Here is a 21,145-nt window from a genome sequence, read left to right on the forward strand (position 1 = left end):
AACTGAAATACATAACCCATTATTCAAAACGTTATTATAAAGTTAAACAAAAATAAAACTACACTTAATCAGATTATTTATTTTATTTTATAAATCGAACGAAAACTTGGCTTTGTTTTCAGATTAAATAATTTTTAGATATAGGTATTAATTGTGTATGTAGTTTTCATCTGTAATATATCTAATATACAATACATATGAATTCAGTTAGTTGTTACTTAAAAATACCAGATTACCAAAATATGCTATATTATAATATGCATGTAAAAATATTTAAATATATCTATATTCAATAATAAAAAATAAAAAAACAATTATATTACATTTATGTAAATGTAATACCGATCAAACACAATGATGAGCCATGATCATAAAATATTCAATATTACCGATCGCGTGGGAACTATATTATTTGATCAAATATGTGACAACTAAAACCGATATAATATTTTAACAATAATTTACAAATACGTAACAAAAGATATTTTTCCGTCCAACTCTTATACAGATACAACACAAAATGTATTATGTACACATACACACACACACGCATACGCACATAATGTCAACCTGGGGTTTAGATTTATCATTTCGAGTGTAAGATTATGCATGTAGCCCCGTAATTCATTATTATTATTGTTATTGCACACGGCATTTTCCCGTTATGGCACCACATTGTACCACAATTATCATCGCCTAAATAAATATTATGTAAATATATATTTTTTTTTTTTTTATGAAACCGCCTTGGTAGCTCAGATGATAATCAAACGGAGAAAATGCCAATTGCACGCATTCATGTAGATTTAGTCACAGACGAGGTTTTTATATTTTATCACCCGAAATCAAACAACCGCATTCAAACTGTCCAAAGATATATTTCTATTCGCGCGTCTATGCCCGCGCATATTATGACGGCATGGTCGACTACCCTTAACCGCGTTTGTATGGGTTTCGAGCGGACCAAAGCTATATATTATTATTATTATTATAGTAGATACACCGCATACTCTAATATTATTAATGATCGAACGCTGCTGTGATTTTCAATACCTACATATTATATTATATGAGTATAAATAATGTATGATTCGTTTAACGCACAAAATTCGAAAATAAAAATGTTTTATACAGTCTTAACACTCTTAAAAGTCTTTATGTCATACAGTTTTTTTTTTTTTTTTAATTTTTTAATAGGTATCAAACTCTTTACTATTTAGCATAACGAATTTTTTAGTATTTTCAAAGACAATTTGTACCTATATTGGCTATATTCATATTTAATTTTTGGACATTTTTTATGAATAAATATCAATGATTTCTTATTTTCATTTTATTAACCTTCAAGCATGTAACAATTAAATGAGATAAATTATATCCTCGCAAAATTGAAGTGTATTATGTATCTACTATCCTATCAATACCTATTTATGACAATTAAAAATTTTACTATACGAAATGTGTTTTATTTGTTTATTTATTTTTAGGAAAATATTTTGTTTCATAAGACATTACAAATGTTGAATACAATTATAAAAAAACTCAAAGAATGTTTAAATTTTAATATAATGTTGTATAATGTTTTGAATAATACATCAATATTATTTTTTAAACCCACACATCTTCATTAATAAAAGTAGTACTTACCTATATCAAATTTAAATCCTTACTTAACAAAAATAAAAATTCATTACGTATCTACTTTATTAAAAAATTTAATAAATCAGATGATAAAATTAAAACCATGTAAAAAATAATAACCTACGGCTGAGTTATAACAATTAGTAGTAACTCTTAAATATTTTATTAAAGAAAAATTATGAATAGTTAAAATTATAAGACATTGTATAAAAATAAAAATATTATATATCATTTTGGTAGCATTGTCAATAACTCGAAAATGATACTTTATACTTATTTTATATGCACATATTTAAAATATAAACATGAATTTTACCATGTAATTATGCTATAAAATCATATAGATTAAATATTACTCATTTTTGTCTTTAGATAGATACCATTATAACTTAAAAATTCACATAATATGTAAGTGTATTTTATTTGTTTATAATTAAATAAAACGTGCTGACTCATAATGCATGCATATGATTTTGTATTTTATGTTTAATTTTTCACCGCCTAATAGTACGTATATGGTTTATATGACCGATGAATATCTATTAAGTTAACTATACGTAACGTATCCTTTAGCATGATATATGATAGAAAAATAACGTATCAATATGTGCATAACATTAACAATATGATATATATTTTATGTAAATAACATTAACGAAGTATATAGTAAATATGTTGGAAATTACTTTATTAATAGTGTTCAATTTTAAATAAATAAGAAGTAAAATTATTTTCAAAACGTACATAAACGTTATATCATAGCAATTTAATTATAATTTATTTGATACAGTTCTATGATAGCCATTATCCTGTACACATGCACTTTATGTACGCTGCGCTGCCGAAGTGTTCAACTCACATATAAAATAAATTATATTGTAAAATGTGTATGCGCTTTCCTGATGTTCCACAAGCATTTGATATATGCTATGAAATGATGGCTTACTTTTGACATTTAAAAAATATGGAGATCATGTATATTTTTTAATCATTAAATTTTATCTAACAAATCGCCATTTTAAAATTAGATTTGATGATGTAGAATAATAATTGTGGTATAGCCAATATTTCAGCTGGTGTTACCTAGAGCTTGGGGACAATATTCTACCCTATTCTTCAAAACATAACTATATGGCGTTGATCAACCACCTTCTACTCTAAATACCCAAATTACTAACTATGTATATGGAAAGGCCATAAAGTACCTAATATAATAATTTATTATTCAATAAAAAGTTATTACTATGAATGAAATGAATAAAAATATTTTTAAAAAACTTGTCAGTTTATGAATGTTGTCAAAGTTAATATTTTGATTTTAATATATCTATATACTTATTATACTTGTATAAGTACAATCTAGAATCTAGATAATTATTATTAAGCACCGACCTATCACTTTTATCCAGTAACATAAGAAGTATATAATAAAGGGGGTAACTTCTGGAATGTTTATCCATTACTATAACGACTTGGTTAAAGTTAAGACAATATTTATTATTAGTTTTCTAGTTTATATAACTTATAGTGAAACGACGCTCGATAAGGTAATTGTAAAATACACGGACCTTACTTATTTGTTCGTTGGTACAGAATACTAAACTATATTAGATCACGTAAAAAAATGTAAACGAAAATACAGCCATTACATTTATTTATTAAATATAGTATTATTGTACTTATCAATATTCATTTTAAGTTTTAGTATTATGGTTTTCCTGGTTTCCAGTTTTTAGAGCAACAATGCAAACAATGAAACAACAAAAGTATAATTGCGCTGTAAAACTAATGACAGAACAATTTTAAGACCATCGTCTTTTTCCGTAAGTTAACAATCATCGACCGATACTTAGTGATAAACAGTAGAATGTATTATTGTATGCAGTATTAAAAATACAAAAATAATTTAAATACTTTAGTAAGTAGGTTACTAATTATCATTGGTATAATTATTAAAAATATTTTTTTCTTAATCCCCATTCCACATTGCAAAGCAAAATATTCTGTCTTCTGTTTTATGTATATATTACGTATATTTAATACACTTCTTTTTGGCAACTGAACTTAAAATATTCCAGTCTGAAATTATTTACAATGTTCAATGCTTGTTCTTTGTATAACTATAATACATATATTCCGCATGGATATAAACTTTAGTTTTATATTGATTAAATATTCGACGGCGAGTCATTTAGAATATTATAATAATATGATTTTACAGTATGTATATAGAAAGTCTGAAGCCTCTAGAATATTGAGGTAGGTATTATGGAACACCCAAAAATAATCCATTATAATTAATAATAAGTCGTAATAATCAGTAGTATAAAATACATTCAATGCATTTATATTTTGTTAATATCTACCATAATCATGTTTTAACCTAAGCATACATATTACATAACATTAAGTTTACAGCTGAGATTTTATAAACTTTTTGATGCTCATTTATTTTTTTTTACTCCCATTGTATTATATTTTAGATATGATATTTTATGATCAAAAATTATTATAGCAAAATATGAATAAATTGGTTCTTATCCTATTTCTTTGAATACATTATACGAAACATATGCAGACTGCGTACACCTCAAAGTATTACAGTCGTAAAACCTTTCTAGGAACACATTATTTTCAGTCAAAAGATCAAATTGAATAATAACACTCAAATATAAGCGCCGCATGCTTACGTAATGGACAATAGTAATGAGAATAATGAAAGGAATAATAATTTATTAATGAAAACGCTTTAAAAACGGTTTAAATTATAAGTAACAAACAGGGCTACTTGATTCTGCACTATGATAACAATTTACACGTGAGTTGTAAATTATGACTATTATATTATACGCGTGTTAAATGTTAATTTAATAACGTATAAATCTCATATATTTATAAAATTTAAATGTAAAAAAAAATCATTTATGCTGTTAAACTCTTAAAATCTTATGTTTTAAAGTTACGCGGTTTTGTTATTTTATAAAAATAAACGTGCATTTTTCTTCCGTTTGAATTCCGGTTTTAAATGTATACTAGTAGATAAGTCAAGACACAATTATTATTGAGGTTAAACACGTATACCCTTTCTCCGAAATGTAAAACGATAACATAATATTTTGATTTATAACGATAACATTCGTTATAGCATTAACGTGGACCAATGTTTTATTATAAAAATAATTCAACGCAAAAAAATCTGGCTGACGTAGGTAAGTCACAATGCAGTGTTACACGTCGACCATAATGTCGACTCATGCCATAATTCCAATATCGAAAGTCGCGATTCCAGTAAAAAATAAAATAACAGCATTAAAACTGTTATGGTTCGAAAAACTCACCGATTCGTATAACAGGTGGTAACGCGGCGACCGCCGTCGACGAGTCGTCCAACACGTGCACCGACCACACGACGGCGATCAGTTGTAACCAACACGGTCCTGCGCCACCGCCCATCGTCAACATTGTGTCGACGGCCGACATCATCACCGACGAAAACACCACCGGCCCGACCGTGGACGCGGCCACATCTCGTAGCGTTCGCACGAAAATCGTCGTCGCCGGGACGCGGTCACGCAAAGCGTGAGGCCCGAACGCACGACCTCATAGCCGTCGCCGGCCGTGTGTCTGTCAGTGACACCTGCGACTCGAAATCGTACGTAGGTTTTCTTAAGTAGACGGAAGTATATAAAAAAAAAAAAAAAAAATAATGCTAAACAACGAAAAAATATGATAATGCGATCTATAATACACTGACGCCGAATATCTCGACCGTGGCTTGCCGAAACGGTATTTTTCAAATAATCGTTTTGCGTGCGGTAGGGCAGGGCTGCGAAACGGTTTCGATTTTCGTTTGGTTTCGTTATGAGTATACGACCAAACGCGACACTGATTTGGAGAGTACGCGAAAACCGCGTCGTCGTTCGACTCCGATGCTGACGACGCACACGTAAAAAAATAATTTAAAAATACGTTGGCGGTCGGAAAACTGACGTGTAGAACGGGAGCGTCGGACCACGGACAGCGTGGCGTGCACACCGGACGCCGACTGGTTAAAATCGCTCGGGGGAGAGCGCGCACGATGTCGTGACGCCGCCACCGACGACACGACGACGCCGGCGGAGGGTGACGGACTGGAAACCGCCTCCGCTTTTGCGCGCGGACTAAAGTCCGCCGTTTTCCGTTCTCTCAACTCTTTCTATTTTTTTTTTCCTCGTTATTGTTATTATTTTATCGAGATAAAACTATCACAATAAACGACTATAATACCGTAACTACCATCGTATTACTATTATAACAATATTATCGTTTACATTTTTCACGGACGAACGATTGTTGTGAATAGATTATATTGGTTATAAGTTATAAGCCATGTATGCACTATACCGTCTAGTCTGTTGAAAAAATATCGACATTAAATTCGCTCACAAAATTGCGCGATCGGCATCCTGCAACAGTTGACTTAATTTTAGGAATTTTTAAAATATTTAATAAAATATAATATCAAAATTATTTGTTCGAAATAAACAGCGGTATAACAAACGGTGTATTACACGCGTGTCGTATTCACACTAAAACTGCTAGTTTACAATGTGTCTATGTGGCATCATTGATTATATTTAATCTTATCCTGGTAAATCGGCAATTAATTATATTACTTTTTCAATACCAATTAAGTTCTGGTTAAATCCAGATTGTCAAATAAGATAGAGTTATTACCCATATAATAGTTTATACAAATAGTACAAACAAATATAGAAAAAAAATGAAAAATCAAACATCATCTTAATCCTATCTCTAGTTTTAACTTATATAATATATTTTACACATTTTATAATATATACATATTATATTTAATATGTTTCTTTATTTTAATGAAGTGGACGTTCACTTCGTGAGGAGCAATTGAGTTAAATTGTAATGTAATTGAACGTTATTTGTTATTATTGATTTTGTATACACTCGTAACATGTCATTTTATTGTTATAACATGTACATAACTTTATAAAATACAAACTTTGATACTTCAATAAAAATCATTTCATAATAAAGTACCAATTTAAATTGATATCCGTTTCGGGAAATTGGTCAAAATAATATATTATACGTTTAAAAAATAAATTATTCACGATATGTCGATATCAATAATACTTCATAGCTTCCAAAGAAAGTTGTCTATTTATAATTACACAAATGTATCATCATATAAATATTAATAATTTTAAAAAGTTTAAAACTAAAGTTATTTAAAAAAATTAAACTTATCAATAAATTATAGTTTTTCATTAATTTTAAATAGCTTTTATGATAATATTTCTCACTATAGTTATTATACATTTTATTATAATGCTTTTAAATGTATGCGGATATTTTCTAATGATTAAAATGTTTTTACAATTATTTATTTTATTAACTTATCAATTATCAACAAGGTTTTTGTATCCACTAAAATGTTAAATATTAAAACCAAATAAGAAAAATCTCTGAAGTACAACTTTTAATGTTCAATTTCGATATTTTAGGTACCTGCAATTATTGCATACTTAAGATATTTGTAAACAGTATGTTAAATGCTTAATAATAAATTATTAAAGTATATGTACAATTGTACACGCATTCAATACAATTTTAAACTCGAAATGATATAAAATAAAACAAAAATTGTATACATAAATAACTCTAATTAGATAGGTACAATAAAATAAAACATTAAATTAGTTTTTAATACCCTCTCCACCATTGCACAATATTTTTGACTAATATTCTTCTACTAGCGCACTTTGGTTTTGTTTTTTTTCTAATCTTTTATCTGTGTTTGTATCTCTTTCTCTATCTTTCTCTGTCTCTACCTCTCTCATTTTTATAATATAGCTCACCACTCGTGAAAACTTTCATAGAGTAAAACAACAGTATGGAAATATACACTTGGCATGCATATAATATAATATATCATGTAGGTATATCTACTGACTACTGCTGTTACCATACCGATCCACCTTATGTGAAAACGTTAAAATTAGAATGAATTTTAAATATTCAAAAATTAATGCTCACAAAAACAAACGTTATTGTTTTTAAACTAAAATATTTTACTTGAACATTTAGATTCAAATACTGTTATTATGATTATTTAGACTCTGAAAAAATACATTAATTTATATCTTTGCAATTCTGAAAATAATAGTATTTTACCTTTTATTTTATTTTATTTTTTTGTTAAAAGTATATTTGAAAATATTTTTTCAATATTTGTACATCAAACGATATCTGATGAACAAAAAATGTTTTAAGCCGACGTTAAATCTCAAATACATCATGTGATTAATGTATCTATAATACATACTAGTATACCTTAGAAAACTTCATAATTAAGAAATCTTAAAAATATTCTTCTCATAGCTTTAAACATATTTTTATGAAACATATATAGTCTTTAATCTCAAATTAAAATAATTAATATCAAAGGTTCTTTCAATTTCCATTATCGAATTATCATACTATAGTTGTTATATTTATTAATTAATAATGTAATTAATATTATTAACCTTAATTTATTTAAAAGAAAAAAAACCTGACAGCTCTTTCAACATTCAACATTGGACTTCTATCTAACTTTGCAGTCTCACTATAAGTTTTGATATTGTATAATAATTATACAAACTGCAAATTAAACATGATTACTTATTAAAAAAATATTATTTTTTCTCATAACAAATTAACAGCTATTCGATTTGAAAAATTTGTTTTATAGAAGGTAGATACTATTTATAAAGTCATGACTTGGTCATGTAATCGTTTCAAATTGTATAACAATTTGGAAAAATACGACAATAGTAAACTCGTGATTTTGCAATAGTAGATTAAAACCCATATTAATTATTGTGTTTTATATCATATAATTTCTATTACATTCATTGTCCGATCACAGTAGTCTGCAACAGTGTCAACTAGATACACTTACGATATGATCCTACACTATTATTTTTAATAATAGTAAACAGCTGTAATGATTGTAAGTACTAGATATGTAGAAAATACAATTTAAATTTTGGAAAATACATGGTATCATGTTATTTCATTTTAACAAAAACCGTTTATTTACTCAACCTGGAATAATACCATTGAACGTATGTATAATCGAGATAATTGCTTTTGTTTTTATCTAAGGAGTTGCTGTTGTAGGTATATAACACAAAAAACGATTTATATAGCCGATACTGCCGTTAAATTATCGACATTAATATTATATGTATGCAAAGAAACAACAAAATGTATATATTTTTTTTAATTATCATTTCGTCTTTGCGTAAGCACGAAATTATATGTACTCTAAATAGTTTTATCTTTTATGGTCATTTTATACACCTGAGAAAAATTTAAAATATTAATGAAATATTAAAAAATTAAAATTAACAATTGTAAAAACATAAAATAAAAAATAATTTAAATAACGAACTAAGTATACCACATAATACAGTGGTACATTAACGTTGTAGTTTAAAAAAAATACAATCGTTGAAAACACATTAGTCTTTAATAATTAGTTTTAATATAACTACTTTAATAGCAATACCTAACATATACATTATATAGCGTAGTAAAATATATACGGATTAATGAGTATAGTTGTTGTATCTCAGTTTTTGAGTTTCGAAAAGATATGCTTTATTAGTCATTAATCATGTTGTTATATATAATATAATTTTATTTTATTTATTGATGCGCTTATAATTTATTGGTATGAAGGTGTGATGACCTATTTTTGAATCAGATGATTAAAATCATAAATAATATATTTTGCAATGTGACAATACAAGCCAAGCATAGTATTAGATTACATGCTGAATATATTTCAGAAAATGTATTTTTTGAAATTCATATTATTTTATTTTAATTAAACTTTATAAAACTGTAAACAATAAAAAAAAATATGTTAAAAAAATGTATAAAATATTATATATCTAGTTTTATTAAATAAAATTCAATCTATAAACACTTACATTTAAGCGGTTATTTATAGTTATCATTATATAAAATGGAAAAATAAATCAAATATTGATGATAAAATATGTCTTGAGAGGAATTATTAATATTTATAAAATTAATTTAGTAAAATATTAGTATAACTATAATGATTTAAATAAGAAAATCCATCATAGGCCATATTTCATAAAGAAATTGTATAGTAATAAATTAATTAAAATACATATGATTACAGAAGATTTTCCAAATAATGGATTATAGAAAGCAATAGCCAATAAGTTATATTGGTAAAACTTCAATAGCGGTTATTTTATTTTGATTTTTATTAATCTCAAATATATTTTATTTATAATGTATTCAAGATTTGCTCAAACTCTTGTTTTATTCCAAAGAATTTATGTTTATATACTATGCTATATTATAAGTAAATTTTAAAGTCAATTTGAATCATAGTTTGAACAACTGTTTTTTATGGTATATGGGAATTTTAAAAATTCATAAATATTATTTTATGGAAAATGCTTTTGTTGTAGACTTTCTTTGATATTTATAATTTTTTGAAAAAAAAAATGGAAGTATCAAATATAGGTACCCTTGATAAAAAAAAAAAATGAATAATATGTAAAAAAAAAGCTATTCCTACACACTTTGAACTTAGAGTGTATGTACTCTAAAACTTTGGATATTTTACTTGAACGACTCACCTACATTACAATCAGAGCACACTTGAAATTAGTTTCAAAATTATTATTACCGCTATACATAACTTAAAAAAATATATTCAATATAGGATACTCTAAACGTTTATAATTATACGTAATACATAATATAAACACATTATACGAGTTAAATAGTTAAATTTAAGTTAATTTAAACTTTTGTACTTGACTTTTATAAATTTACTTATTAGATATTAATTTAAATTTTAACATGATTATTTTTTATTAATATTAACTTAATAAATAATGATCTACTTTCAATCGAATCCAAGTTACGTATATTTATGAATAATTAAATATTTAATAACATTTTTAAAATGACGCATATCATATCGAAAACTATAAAATTAAATTAAAAATAAATTATATTTACTTCTTGTTGTTAACTTAACCTAACCTAATTGTTTTTATTGTACACTTTTGTACACTTTTAAAAAAAGTTTATGTTTAAGTTTAAGTTTTTGTTTATAAATAATTATAAATCAAACAAGTAGTTTTTGAGTAATTTACTTAAAACACTAAAAATAATAGCATATGATTTGAAAATTATAATTATTATAATATTAGTTCATTAAAATTTAATAATTTATCAAATGTATCCATATATAATAAGAACTAGATTAAATATTATATTTGTTTAGTTTTTATGTAAATTTGTTATTTAGGACCATTATTTTTAGTAAAAACAGTATAAGAACTCAGAATTTATACTCGTTTGAATTTTAATTTAGATGCATTACCATCTTCAACAAAATAATCCATTTAACAATTTACACTTATAAAATGTGCTACTTATTAAAAAAATTAGTTTGTATCGACACAGTATATTCCTCAATTAGTAGAAAAAGTCCAAGCATTTAAAAATGATTAGGATTCAGAGCCACATATTATACAAAATTAAAAATGTTATAAAATTAATTAATTTAGATCTCCATATGAGTTTTCCTTGTTGAAAATCAGAAATTTCAAATAACATTTTAATAAATATAAATAAAATAAATAAGTACATTTTTTTTAATTATTATTAATATGGTAATTTTAATCTATTATACATTTATACCGACCTAATTTATTGAAAAAAACTAATTTTATCAATATATTTCATTAATTTTACTCACTTTTAAGTTGAAAATAAATCGAAGAATATTATATTGGTTTTAAAAAAGTTTGTTTTTTTCTTACATCGTCTTTTAGGGAGATGGTAAACTTTCACAAAATAAACCTTTTTTCTAAAATAAATGTTATGTAAACTGCGATACAATTAAAAATGTACTCAGTACAAACACAATAAAATTTTAAATCTCACGTCTCCATTTAGATGATACAAAAATCATTTTAATTCACATAGTACATACATTTAGTGGATTTTACAAGACGTTCAAGTTTATATATAGTATAACATACCACTTTCCGTCTCTTTGAGTTTTAGATTGAAAATATTTAATTGTTTTAGTAAATTTTAATTGAAAATAGTTTGTTAATTTAAATAACACAGGTTAATTTTATAAAGTGCACATAAGTGCAAGGCACAAAGGCATAGACTCAATGGTTCTGGTAAATCTGCTCATTGTGTGCTGAGTGTTTTCTTGAACATAGATACCCTTACTCTCTAATCCTATACCTGAGGTCCATAAATCAGCCACGGTACCGCTGTTGCGTCTTTTGAAAGTTGTTATTACCAACCAGCGCAAATAATTATAGATCATACACGTGCCATTATAGTTAAACCAGCTATTATATACGAGAACTGTTTAAAAATTAATGTAAACAAATATTACGGATTTTATACACATTATAATATTTTAAATTATAAATATATATATTCTCCACGTATGAGGGAATACATCCATCTGATGCAAATATAAATGCAAAAGACTATTAATATAAGAGTTAAATACAAAATTTAACTGATAGAGTTCCAAAAAACTTTTTAAAAATGAATGACAAGATCGTTAAAACTACTGAAAATCGTCTGGAGAAAATATTTTGAAGGAGATATCTTAAAATAAAATTTAATTTAAATTCAATTTTGTAATTATTAGAAATAAAATTCTGGTACTTTTTCAACAAATCTCATATGTATATTGATCTAAGCCGGCTTACACTATAATATGTAATATTTCATATTGTTTTTGTGATTTAGTAAGACTTATATTTTTTATAAAATATATCCAACGAATTCTAAGAATCGCGATATCATTACAATATATGAAAAATAGGGGTTCGAAAATTGGTTTGATTTAACTGTGTAATAAAATAACTAAAAAAAGTATTAGTAATATCCTCAGTGTTGTTTAATCTAACCCACGAAAATGTGGTGAGAAATATACCAAATTTCAAAGAAATTGAAAGATTAAAACCCAATCCTTTCTCACCTATGTAGATGATATTATTATAACTTTACTAAGATAATCCAAATACAATTTTTAGAAAAGTGAAAGAAAAATAATAAAATCCAGCTATATTATGAGACTAAATGGTAAACCAAAACAAGATAAAATGTATAATGATAACTAGGAATACAACTGTAAAGGGTACTCTCTGCACCGAAAAGCTTACTTTCGAACAGGTAGGAGACTTCAAATACTTGGATGAATATAAACGAAAAAATAATATGCATTATGAAATTGGAATGAGATTGAATATCAACAGATGTTATTTCACAATGAAAGAAACGTTTTCCTCCTGGTTACTGTCAACACTTACAAAAGAGCGCTTAAATCGTACATACATAATAGTGATGTATGCATGCAAGACGTCAACTTATATTCAAAGAAATAAAGAAAAACTACAGAGTTTTAAGAAAAATACTAAAAAAATATTAAGTCCAGTAAACAATAATGATCTAAGAAATTTCCAAAAAAAATAATTTATACTATTATTATAATTATCTACTATATTTTACACAATGCTATTTAAAAAAAATATATAGTTAAAATTTGCAATAACTCATAACTAATAAAAATGTATATTATACTTGGTACTCTTTTTAGTTTATTTTTACTTTTAATTTTTTTCCATATATCGATATTATTACATCGATTACTCTTCAATGTATCTTGTTAAATATACAGACCTGCAATATCACACGTACTGATAATCATTTCACTTAAAGCTGACAAGAACATTTTATTTCCTTTAAGATTACGTATTAGATTAATTAATGGATGAAGTTGACGGTCGTATATCCACATCAAGAAAAACATGCCAATAAAATAACTTTTCTGACAAAAACTTAATACTAACAAATAAATCAAAATAAGACATAAAGTAAAATACAAAAAAAAAAACACAAAAAATTGGCTTACAATGTATATATTATAGTAATAAATTATCGTTGCTACATATCAATTTACATATGCCTACTTCATAGTAGTTGATTCAAAAAAAAAAAAATAAATACATTCGAATGTAATCGAAATATAACTATACTTGTCATTCCATAATTCCTAAGATCAGTTAAGATTTCCTAAGATGTTGATGACGACATCGACAATTTCTGTGGTATCAGAGACGTCCGACGAAATCATTTTTGTGGCGGGGCCGGCCACATTGTCACGAAGACTGTAGCGACGGCGGTGATACGCGAGATACGTTTCTGGTGATGCGTACTCAATACCATATCGATCGTAATATCTAACTACGTCGTCGCCACCCCCACGATGTTCCGAAGGTTTTAGACGTTTGTCGTAAACGTGTACCAAAAGAGTTTGCTCGTCCTTGCAGTTCCGTGGTTGTTGTTTTGAGACCCGTAATGCTTTTCCTCCTCCTCCTCCTCCTCTTTTTCCTGTCATGATATTGTCACTCGAAGAACGTGCAGCAGAAGCTAACGACTCAAACTTTTTCACTAGCTCCGCAACAGAATGGTGAGCTGAAGTCGACATGGTATAACTGAATACGTATTATATAATATGTTCTGTGAAAAGAATTTTTAACAAATTGTTCGATATTCGTATGCTAAATAACAATAAAATATCAAATACAAATAGTCACTTGGATATATTATATTAATATTATTGATGTATTACAATAATTTCAACCAGATATGTAGGTAATAATAAATTTAATAATAATACACAATGATACTATAAATAAACGATTTGGTCATATGAAATGTTTATTAATATGATATGTAAAAATGACTAAAATGATTTAAAATAAATACAAATAAAATGTATACATTGGTAGTTGCAGTCATTTATTGTTGGCTGTTGCATTTCCAATCACAGGTCAAATCACAACATTCACAAAATCACTAACTGTGCGCCTATACGACTATACAAGCAAATACTATTATATTGCAAGTATAAAACCAAAATAAATGTACAAAATATACCAACATTTTATAATCAACAGCTTTCTCATACTGCGCTGATTTCGTTATCCTGTAAGTTTAATTGCAGAAATAAATTCAAATAACAGTGGTAGAGAATATTTTATACTTTAAGTATGTTCGGTTTGATATTTAATGATCCCACAAGTACGTATAGAAATTGTTTTTAGATTTTAAGCGAATCGATGAATGTATTAACTTACAATGATATGATGTTTTTTTTTATGTGTGTATACTGTATATAAAAGCTTAAATTGTTCAATTTTGTAGATAATACATATTTGATAGCAAATTTAATCTAGTTTATAGTTTACAAAAATCAAAATGAAAAATTCTCAGTACTTTTTTTTATAATCAAGAAAAAAACAATAAAAATTAAAGAAAAAAGGCTAGGAAAATTATGTTATGGATTTTTTAAACAAATCTAATATTTGACAAAGTCGATTTTATTTTATTTAGTGTAACTTGTGTACAAATAACTAAAGATACTTGAGAGTTGATATGTACACCACATTTTCATATTATTATTTAAATTTAGGAACAAACTTTTAAAGTATGTAGAAATACTCTTTTATAAGTATGAGAAATTGCATAGTTGTTTTAGTGTTTTTTTCCATAAATATCGAATAAAAATTATTGAATTTTTGGATAAAAATGCTTGAAATTTTAACACAAAGCTAGCTTTTCATCATTTGTTAATTTTTCAACTCAATAAGTTTTTCAACCAACATAAATAAAAAGCATTTTAACAGAAAGCCAAACTAATTTTTTATAAACATTTAAAATTCAAATTTTTATGACATTGGGTATTCATCTGTAAAATAATTATTTACATTTAAACTATTTTTGATATTTTGTTGTATTTCCAAAAAAAAAAAAAAAAAAATAACAATAGATAAGTTCTTGAAATTTTTAATAAATGATTGTATTATAAATTTCATTAACAATATAATTTTAACTTTTTTTAACCTATTTATATTCAATAAATATTTTGATTTATTTTAAGATATTATAATGTATTTATAATACGAATCTATTTTTACTGTTTTACGGTGTTTACAAAATAATATCATTGCATTTTAAGGCATATAAGTTAAAATAATATGGTATAAATACAATATTTTCAAAATAAAAAAATATATCAACTTACTATAATACTAAAAATAAAATGAATGGCTTTAATAGCTATTCATAAAATAAATATATTTAATGATATTACACATTGTCAAGTAATCTAATCTGACGTTTATGTATACAATTGTATATCATTGAATTCAAATTTAACACATCCATAATAGTGAACCAATTGACATTTAACGAATAACAGAGCAGTACCCACTTGACTAACTTTTATTTTGTAAATAGATGTAAAATAATTAGATTTTTTATCAACAACTAAAATAAATATTAATTTAAAAAACCGTACTTAGTCAATACGTTCACTCAATAAATTAAGTCCAACTATAAAGTTATGGACAGACCATGGTCATTTAAAAATTAAATTATTATTTATTGTATGTATCTTTAAATCTTTTTATAAATTCATTATTATTATTCACCATTTATGGCAAACTGCATAAAATAAATCGCACACCAACAATCTATATTGTCGCCAACATACAAGTGCGTCAGGATGATGTATGTGAGTTTATCAATTTAGGTACTACCTAATTCAAACTATACATAGGTTACCACAAATTTAGTTTTGTTTTTTTCATCATTATTTATTGTTAAATTTTAGCGATGGACACATTAATACAACAAAACTTAAATTATACACATAAGACACATTGTATGAAAAAAACAACAAAAATATGAATAAAAACATTTTTGAAACTCTCATGTATAATTTTATTTTAGTTTCAAGTTCCGAGTAAAATAAAAACGTTATTGGTTTTTCAATTACATTATTTATGTAAATAATTTTTCGGTTATTATAAATGTTTTATGCCTCCAACTTTTTCATATAGTTTTCTATTGATTGGACATTGGACACAGATGTTACCTATTTTAATCATGACATTTTTTTTAGTTTTATAGTAATATTTACTGTTAAGGATTACATCAAAAGAACAAGTAAATTACATTTACTTAAACTCTATTTTGAGTAATATCAACTTGTAAAATTAAAAGGACACTAAATTTACAAAACTAAATAACCAAAATATATGGATAATAATAATGTGTTTACTTTAATTAAGCTGCTTATTGATAGTTATAGACATTTTAAGCAATATGTTTATATTGTATTATATTGTTGTTTATGATATTGACGGTCATATTTTTGAAGTAATTTATTTATTACACTCGGTTGACTAGGAAACCGTCAAACATAATTCATTAATTTAGTACAAATTAATTACACTTAACTGAACAGTTATTTATAAGTATTTTTTGATTAAATTATACGTTTTACACTGACATTTAGTTATTTTATTCCATCGAGATAATAATATTAGGCATATGTAAAGTTTATTTTTATCAAAAGTGACTTGACCTAAAATACTACTCGAGGACAAATATAGTACTTTTAAAAAACAAAATGTACACTATAATTTCCAATAAACATAATGTGTGAAATTACATCATAATCAATATACGACTGATAAAATTAGTTCCACAATACTAAAATAGTTTTTGCATTTTTTTAAATATTTATTTGTTATAAGCCGTTGTTTTGTTTAATCAATGTTATATTTGGACATATGCCTAAAGTTATGCGAAAAATTTGGAACAAATAGAACAAATCGTATTTTTCCATTTCTTACATTTTTATTTTTTAATGTAAAAATACCTATATAATTTGCTACCTCGAATATTTTATTTAAATGGAGTTTTCCTTCGGTGTTATAAATATTTTTTGTCCCTTCTATTCCAAAATGATTAAATTTAAAGCATTTCATAGTAAATCGTAAATCTTTCGTCAATTTTTAAACGAGAGCAATCTTTGATCGCTGTACAACCAGAATGAAACACTCTAAAAATTAAATATAAATGTCATCTCCCTTCTAAATGAAAGTTCAAGCCGTTGTGGTGAGGCGTACGTGTTATTAAATTAAGTACACATTATATGAAAAAATATGGATAACCAAGTACAAAATTAACCATGAATGAAAACGTAAGAAGTTGTATACGAGATTATGTATAAAGCAGCTAACATCACGCAGGTCCCAATAGTCCTATCGTATAAGAATTTTAGTCTTATCCCAGTGACGAAGGTTGACGCACTTTTCTGTATACGCGTATATCTGTATAGTTTAAGAATTGTTTGTCCCCAGTGATACACGTCTTTACACCTGAACGTGCATTTCCTTTCTTATCCGGAGGTTGTTTCTAGTTATTTCCCTCGAATAAGTATTACGTCTTATTACCAAATAAAACAAAAGGGGAATACGCATGTGAATCTACAGCCGTTTTAAACGATCCATTGTTCTGCAGCTTTTTGCGTCTTCATACAATATTTTAAATTCAAATCTGATGACATTATTATAAACTATCGTGGTTAATTAACATCACTACCTATACTTTTTATAGCCATTTTGTTTTGGTTAATTTTAGTATATCCTGTTTAATTTTTTAGATGATTAATGACAATCCATTTTAAAATTTTACGACAGTAATATTGTTTGTAAACAAAATAACAATAAAAAATAATACATAATAATATAATATAATATAAATATTTTATAAAAATGATTGTTATATGCATTTAAAAATTAAACTGTAGTAATGTAGTATTAATATACCACTGATGTTATATTGATATATCTACCTATACAGAATTAAATTTTTACTAATACATCTATTTTAAAACCTTGAATTGATTTAATAATGTAAATTATTGATATATTAGTTCTAATACTATAATATTATTGAATACTTATTTTTTATTTTTATTTTTAAATTGTTAAAACTTATACTATGTACAATATTTTACCATAATGTTATAGTCGCTTTATAATATTTTTCTAAGTACTATACTGATCGATATAAGCAAAGCGGTATGTGTATTCTTAATATTAAAAACATTAATGCTCCATTATGTGTTGTATACATATATTTTATATTTAATTAAAAAAATAAATAAATAATAATGATTTTAATTTTTAAGCATTATGAAATGAAGTCAAGTAAACATACTAATACATTACAATTTTTTCAATGTTATTTTAAAAACAAAATAAAAATCTAAAGTTATCTGAAAACTTCTACAGAAAAAATAGAAGTTTTATGATGGAAAGAAACAAACATAAATATTTAGTTGATTTAGTTCTGGATAAATAATCTTAACAGGAGTGCATTATCACTTGTGAAGAAATAAAAGTTCAAACTTTTTTGTTAACCGTTAAAATCAAGGATTCATTGTCATCATAACTATTTCAAACATTACACCACTAAATCTCTACCAGTTTACATAAAAGTTTTTCATAACTTAAAAACATTTTATTTTAGTTTATAACTTGTAATCGGTACGTTGCTGGTTGCCTTATTAAATGAAATCAAATCAACGTTTATAACCACATAATCAGCTCGTATTTGTGATGAATAGGTATAGTTTAATTGAAAAGTATACCAAAAAATAAATATATATGTATAATTATTTTAATGTATTTCTAATTAGATAAATAGGTATTTGAATTTTATGATAAATAAACAATTAAATATATTATTTTTACATAGTACTTATTACCATTATAATAGTTTAATTAATTATATATTATATTGATACAAACATTCTATTCGATAACGAGGTGTATTCCACGCTTAATATAACTACAGAGAGATGTTCGATGGTTTTATAAATTTTTGAATTTACTTTTAGGGGAATACACATTTATTTTTTACAAATAATCAAACACTATTTAAAGAATGGATAGAGGGTTAGTAAAAGAGAGATAGAGAACGTGATTTTCAAGTTGTTCTTTTTTTATTGATATATTTTCAATCACAATATTATTATAAAATCATTATATAATACCCTTTAATATAATACAAGCTGATTTTCTAAGTATAGGAAATAAACTTTTACCACAAACCTATTGAATAATAATAATAATATAATATAATATAATTTTGTACTTTATTTTGATTTTCATTTCTCGTTGAAATTGAGTAAATAACAGAAAACTACAGTGAATATTACTCTTTTGAATTTGTTTTTTTTTATTTATATCATGCATACAATTCATTTTTACGATCGAAGTTGCTGCAGTTACTGCTTAAAAGTATGGCTTTTATTTTTAAAGTAGATACACTAGATTATTACAAAGTCTCAATACAACTTGTATTGTGAATATATATGAAGTGAATTTTTAAATCACGATCACAACTGTTTTGATTTAATCATACATAATGTTTAATTCTGCATCCATTAAAAATCGAAAAGCTGCAACAGCATGACATTAAATTCTATTGCTAACGCAGTATATTTTTCAATTTTGAACGGTCATACAACAATCTAAGTATTGAAATGCTTATCCAATACAATATTATTGAAAACTAATTATTTCTAGCGAGTAGATTAAAGCCTAATATGAAATTTCATAGATAAAAACTCAATAAAAAAATGACCTTTAGTTATGTTTTTACCAGTTATACTGAATAGGATCAAAAATAATATTTCAAATCTCAGCAGGTAAAATAAAATAGAATCTAAAATTAAATTACAAAGCACCATTAATAAAATGCATAAATTAATGAAAACGCTGAAATTTATTTGATCAAAAATCAACAACTACTCGATGAACACAAAGTAAAAGCAGGCGACAATCAAATTTTTCTAAAACGTTCGCACTGCATAACATTTTATGCACTTGCAAATGGTAATGCAAAGACGGTCTTACGAAAATTCATTGATAATTTGACTTAAAAATAGATTTGGAGAAACAATCGGTATTCATTGCTTTCTATATAATATAGAGATCATAGATGTATTAACAAGTTAGGGCTTGCCCTGGATGGAACTTTATTATAAACCCGTTTATATTTATAATTTGTTGTAAATATTGATATCTTACTATAATTTTTTATTTCTAATAATGCAAACATTTAAATAAAAACTAAAATAGCAGGTCATTATAATTTATGTATTAAATTTGAATCCAATGAGAGGTATCATTGTATACGAAAAACGATTCTGAACGAAGATGATTTGTCAGCCTAGAATATAATTTTCAGTGGTTGGTGAAAAAGGTGGTTTATGTTTTATTGACCTGAATAAACCAAATTTTAAATTTTTTATAATTATTGTAAGTAAAACTAATGGAAAATCTTGTATTATATTTTCAACTTTTAGCTACTTATACAAACATTTTTATGAATTATACCTACAAAACAATTTGCAAATATTCATGATTTTGACGAATATTTTGTAAATATTTGAACTTGTGCCTATGTATTCTGATAATTTTTGAGTCACTATAAGAATAACTCATGAGGAACCTTGTGTTAAATTTTCAAGTGTTTTGGACAC

The 21,145-nt window shown here is 25.4% G+C and overlaps 1 protein-coding gene across 1 annotated transcript in view; it reads right to left on the reverse strand.

Moving 5' to 3' along the window:
- LOC114125368 (glutamate receptor ionotropic, kainate 2-like) overlaps positions 1-5,698 on the reverse strand; it is a 142,990-nt gene extending 137,292 nt beyond the window's left edge. The window contains exon 1 of the mRNA XM_027988984.2: positions 4,980-5,698. Within this exon, the coding sequence (XP_027844785.2) occupies positions 4,980-5,124 (145 nt within the window). The 5' untranslated portion in view covers positions 5,125-5,698. The remainder of the gene's footprint in view (positions 1-4,979) is intronic.
- Positions 5,699-21,145: the final 15,447 nt, after the last annotated feature.

Source organism: Aphis gossypii, chromosome 2 (assembly GCF_020184175.1).
Source record: "Aphis gossypii isolate Hap1 chromosome 2, ASM2018417v2, whole genome shotgun sequence".
Classification (NCBI taxonomy): Eukaryota; Metazoa; Arthropoda; class Insecta; order Hemiptera; family Aphididae; genus Aphis; species Aphis gossypii.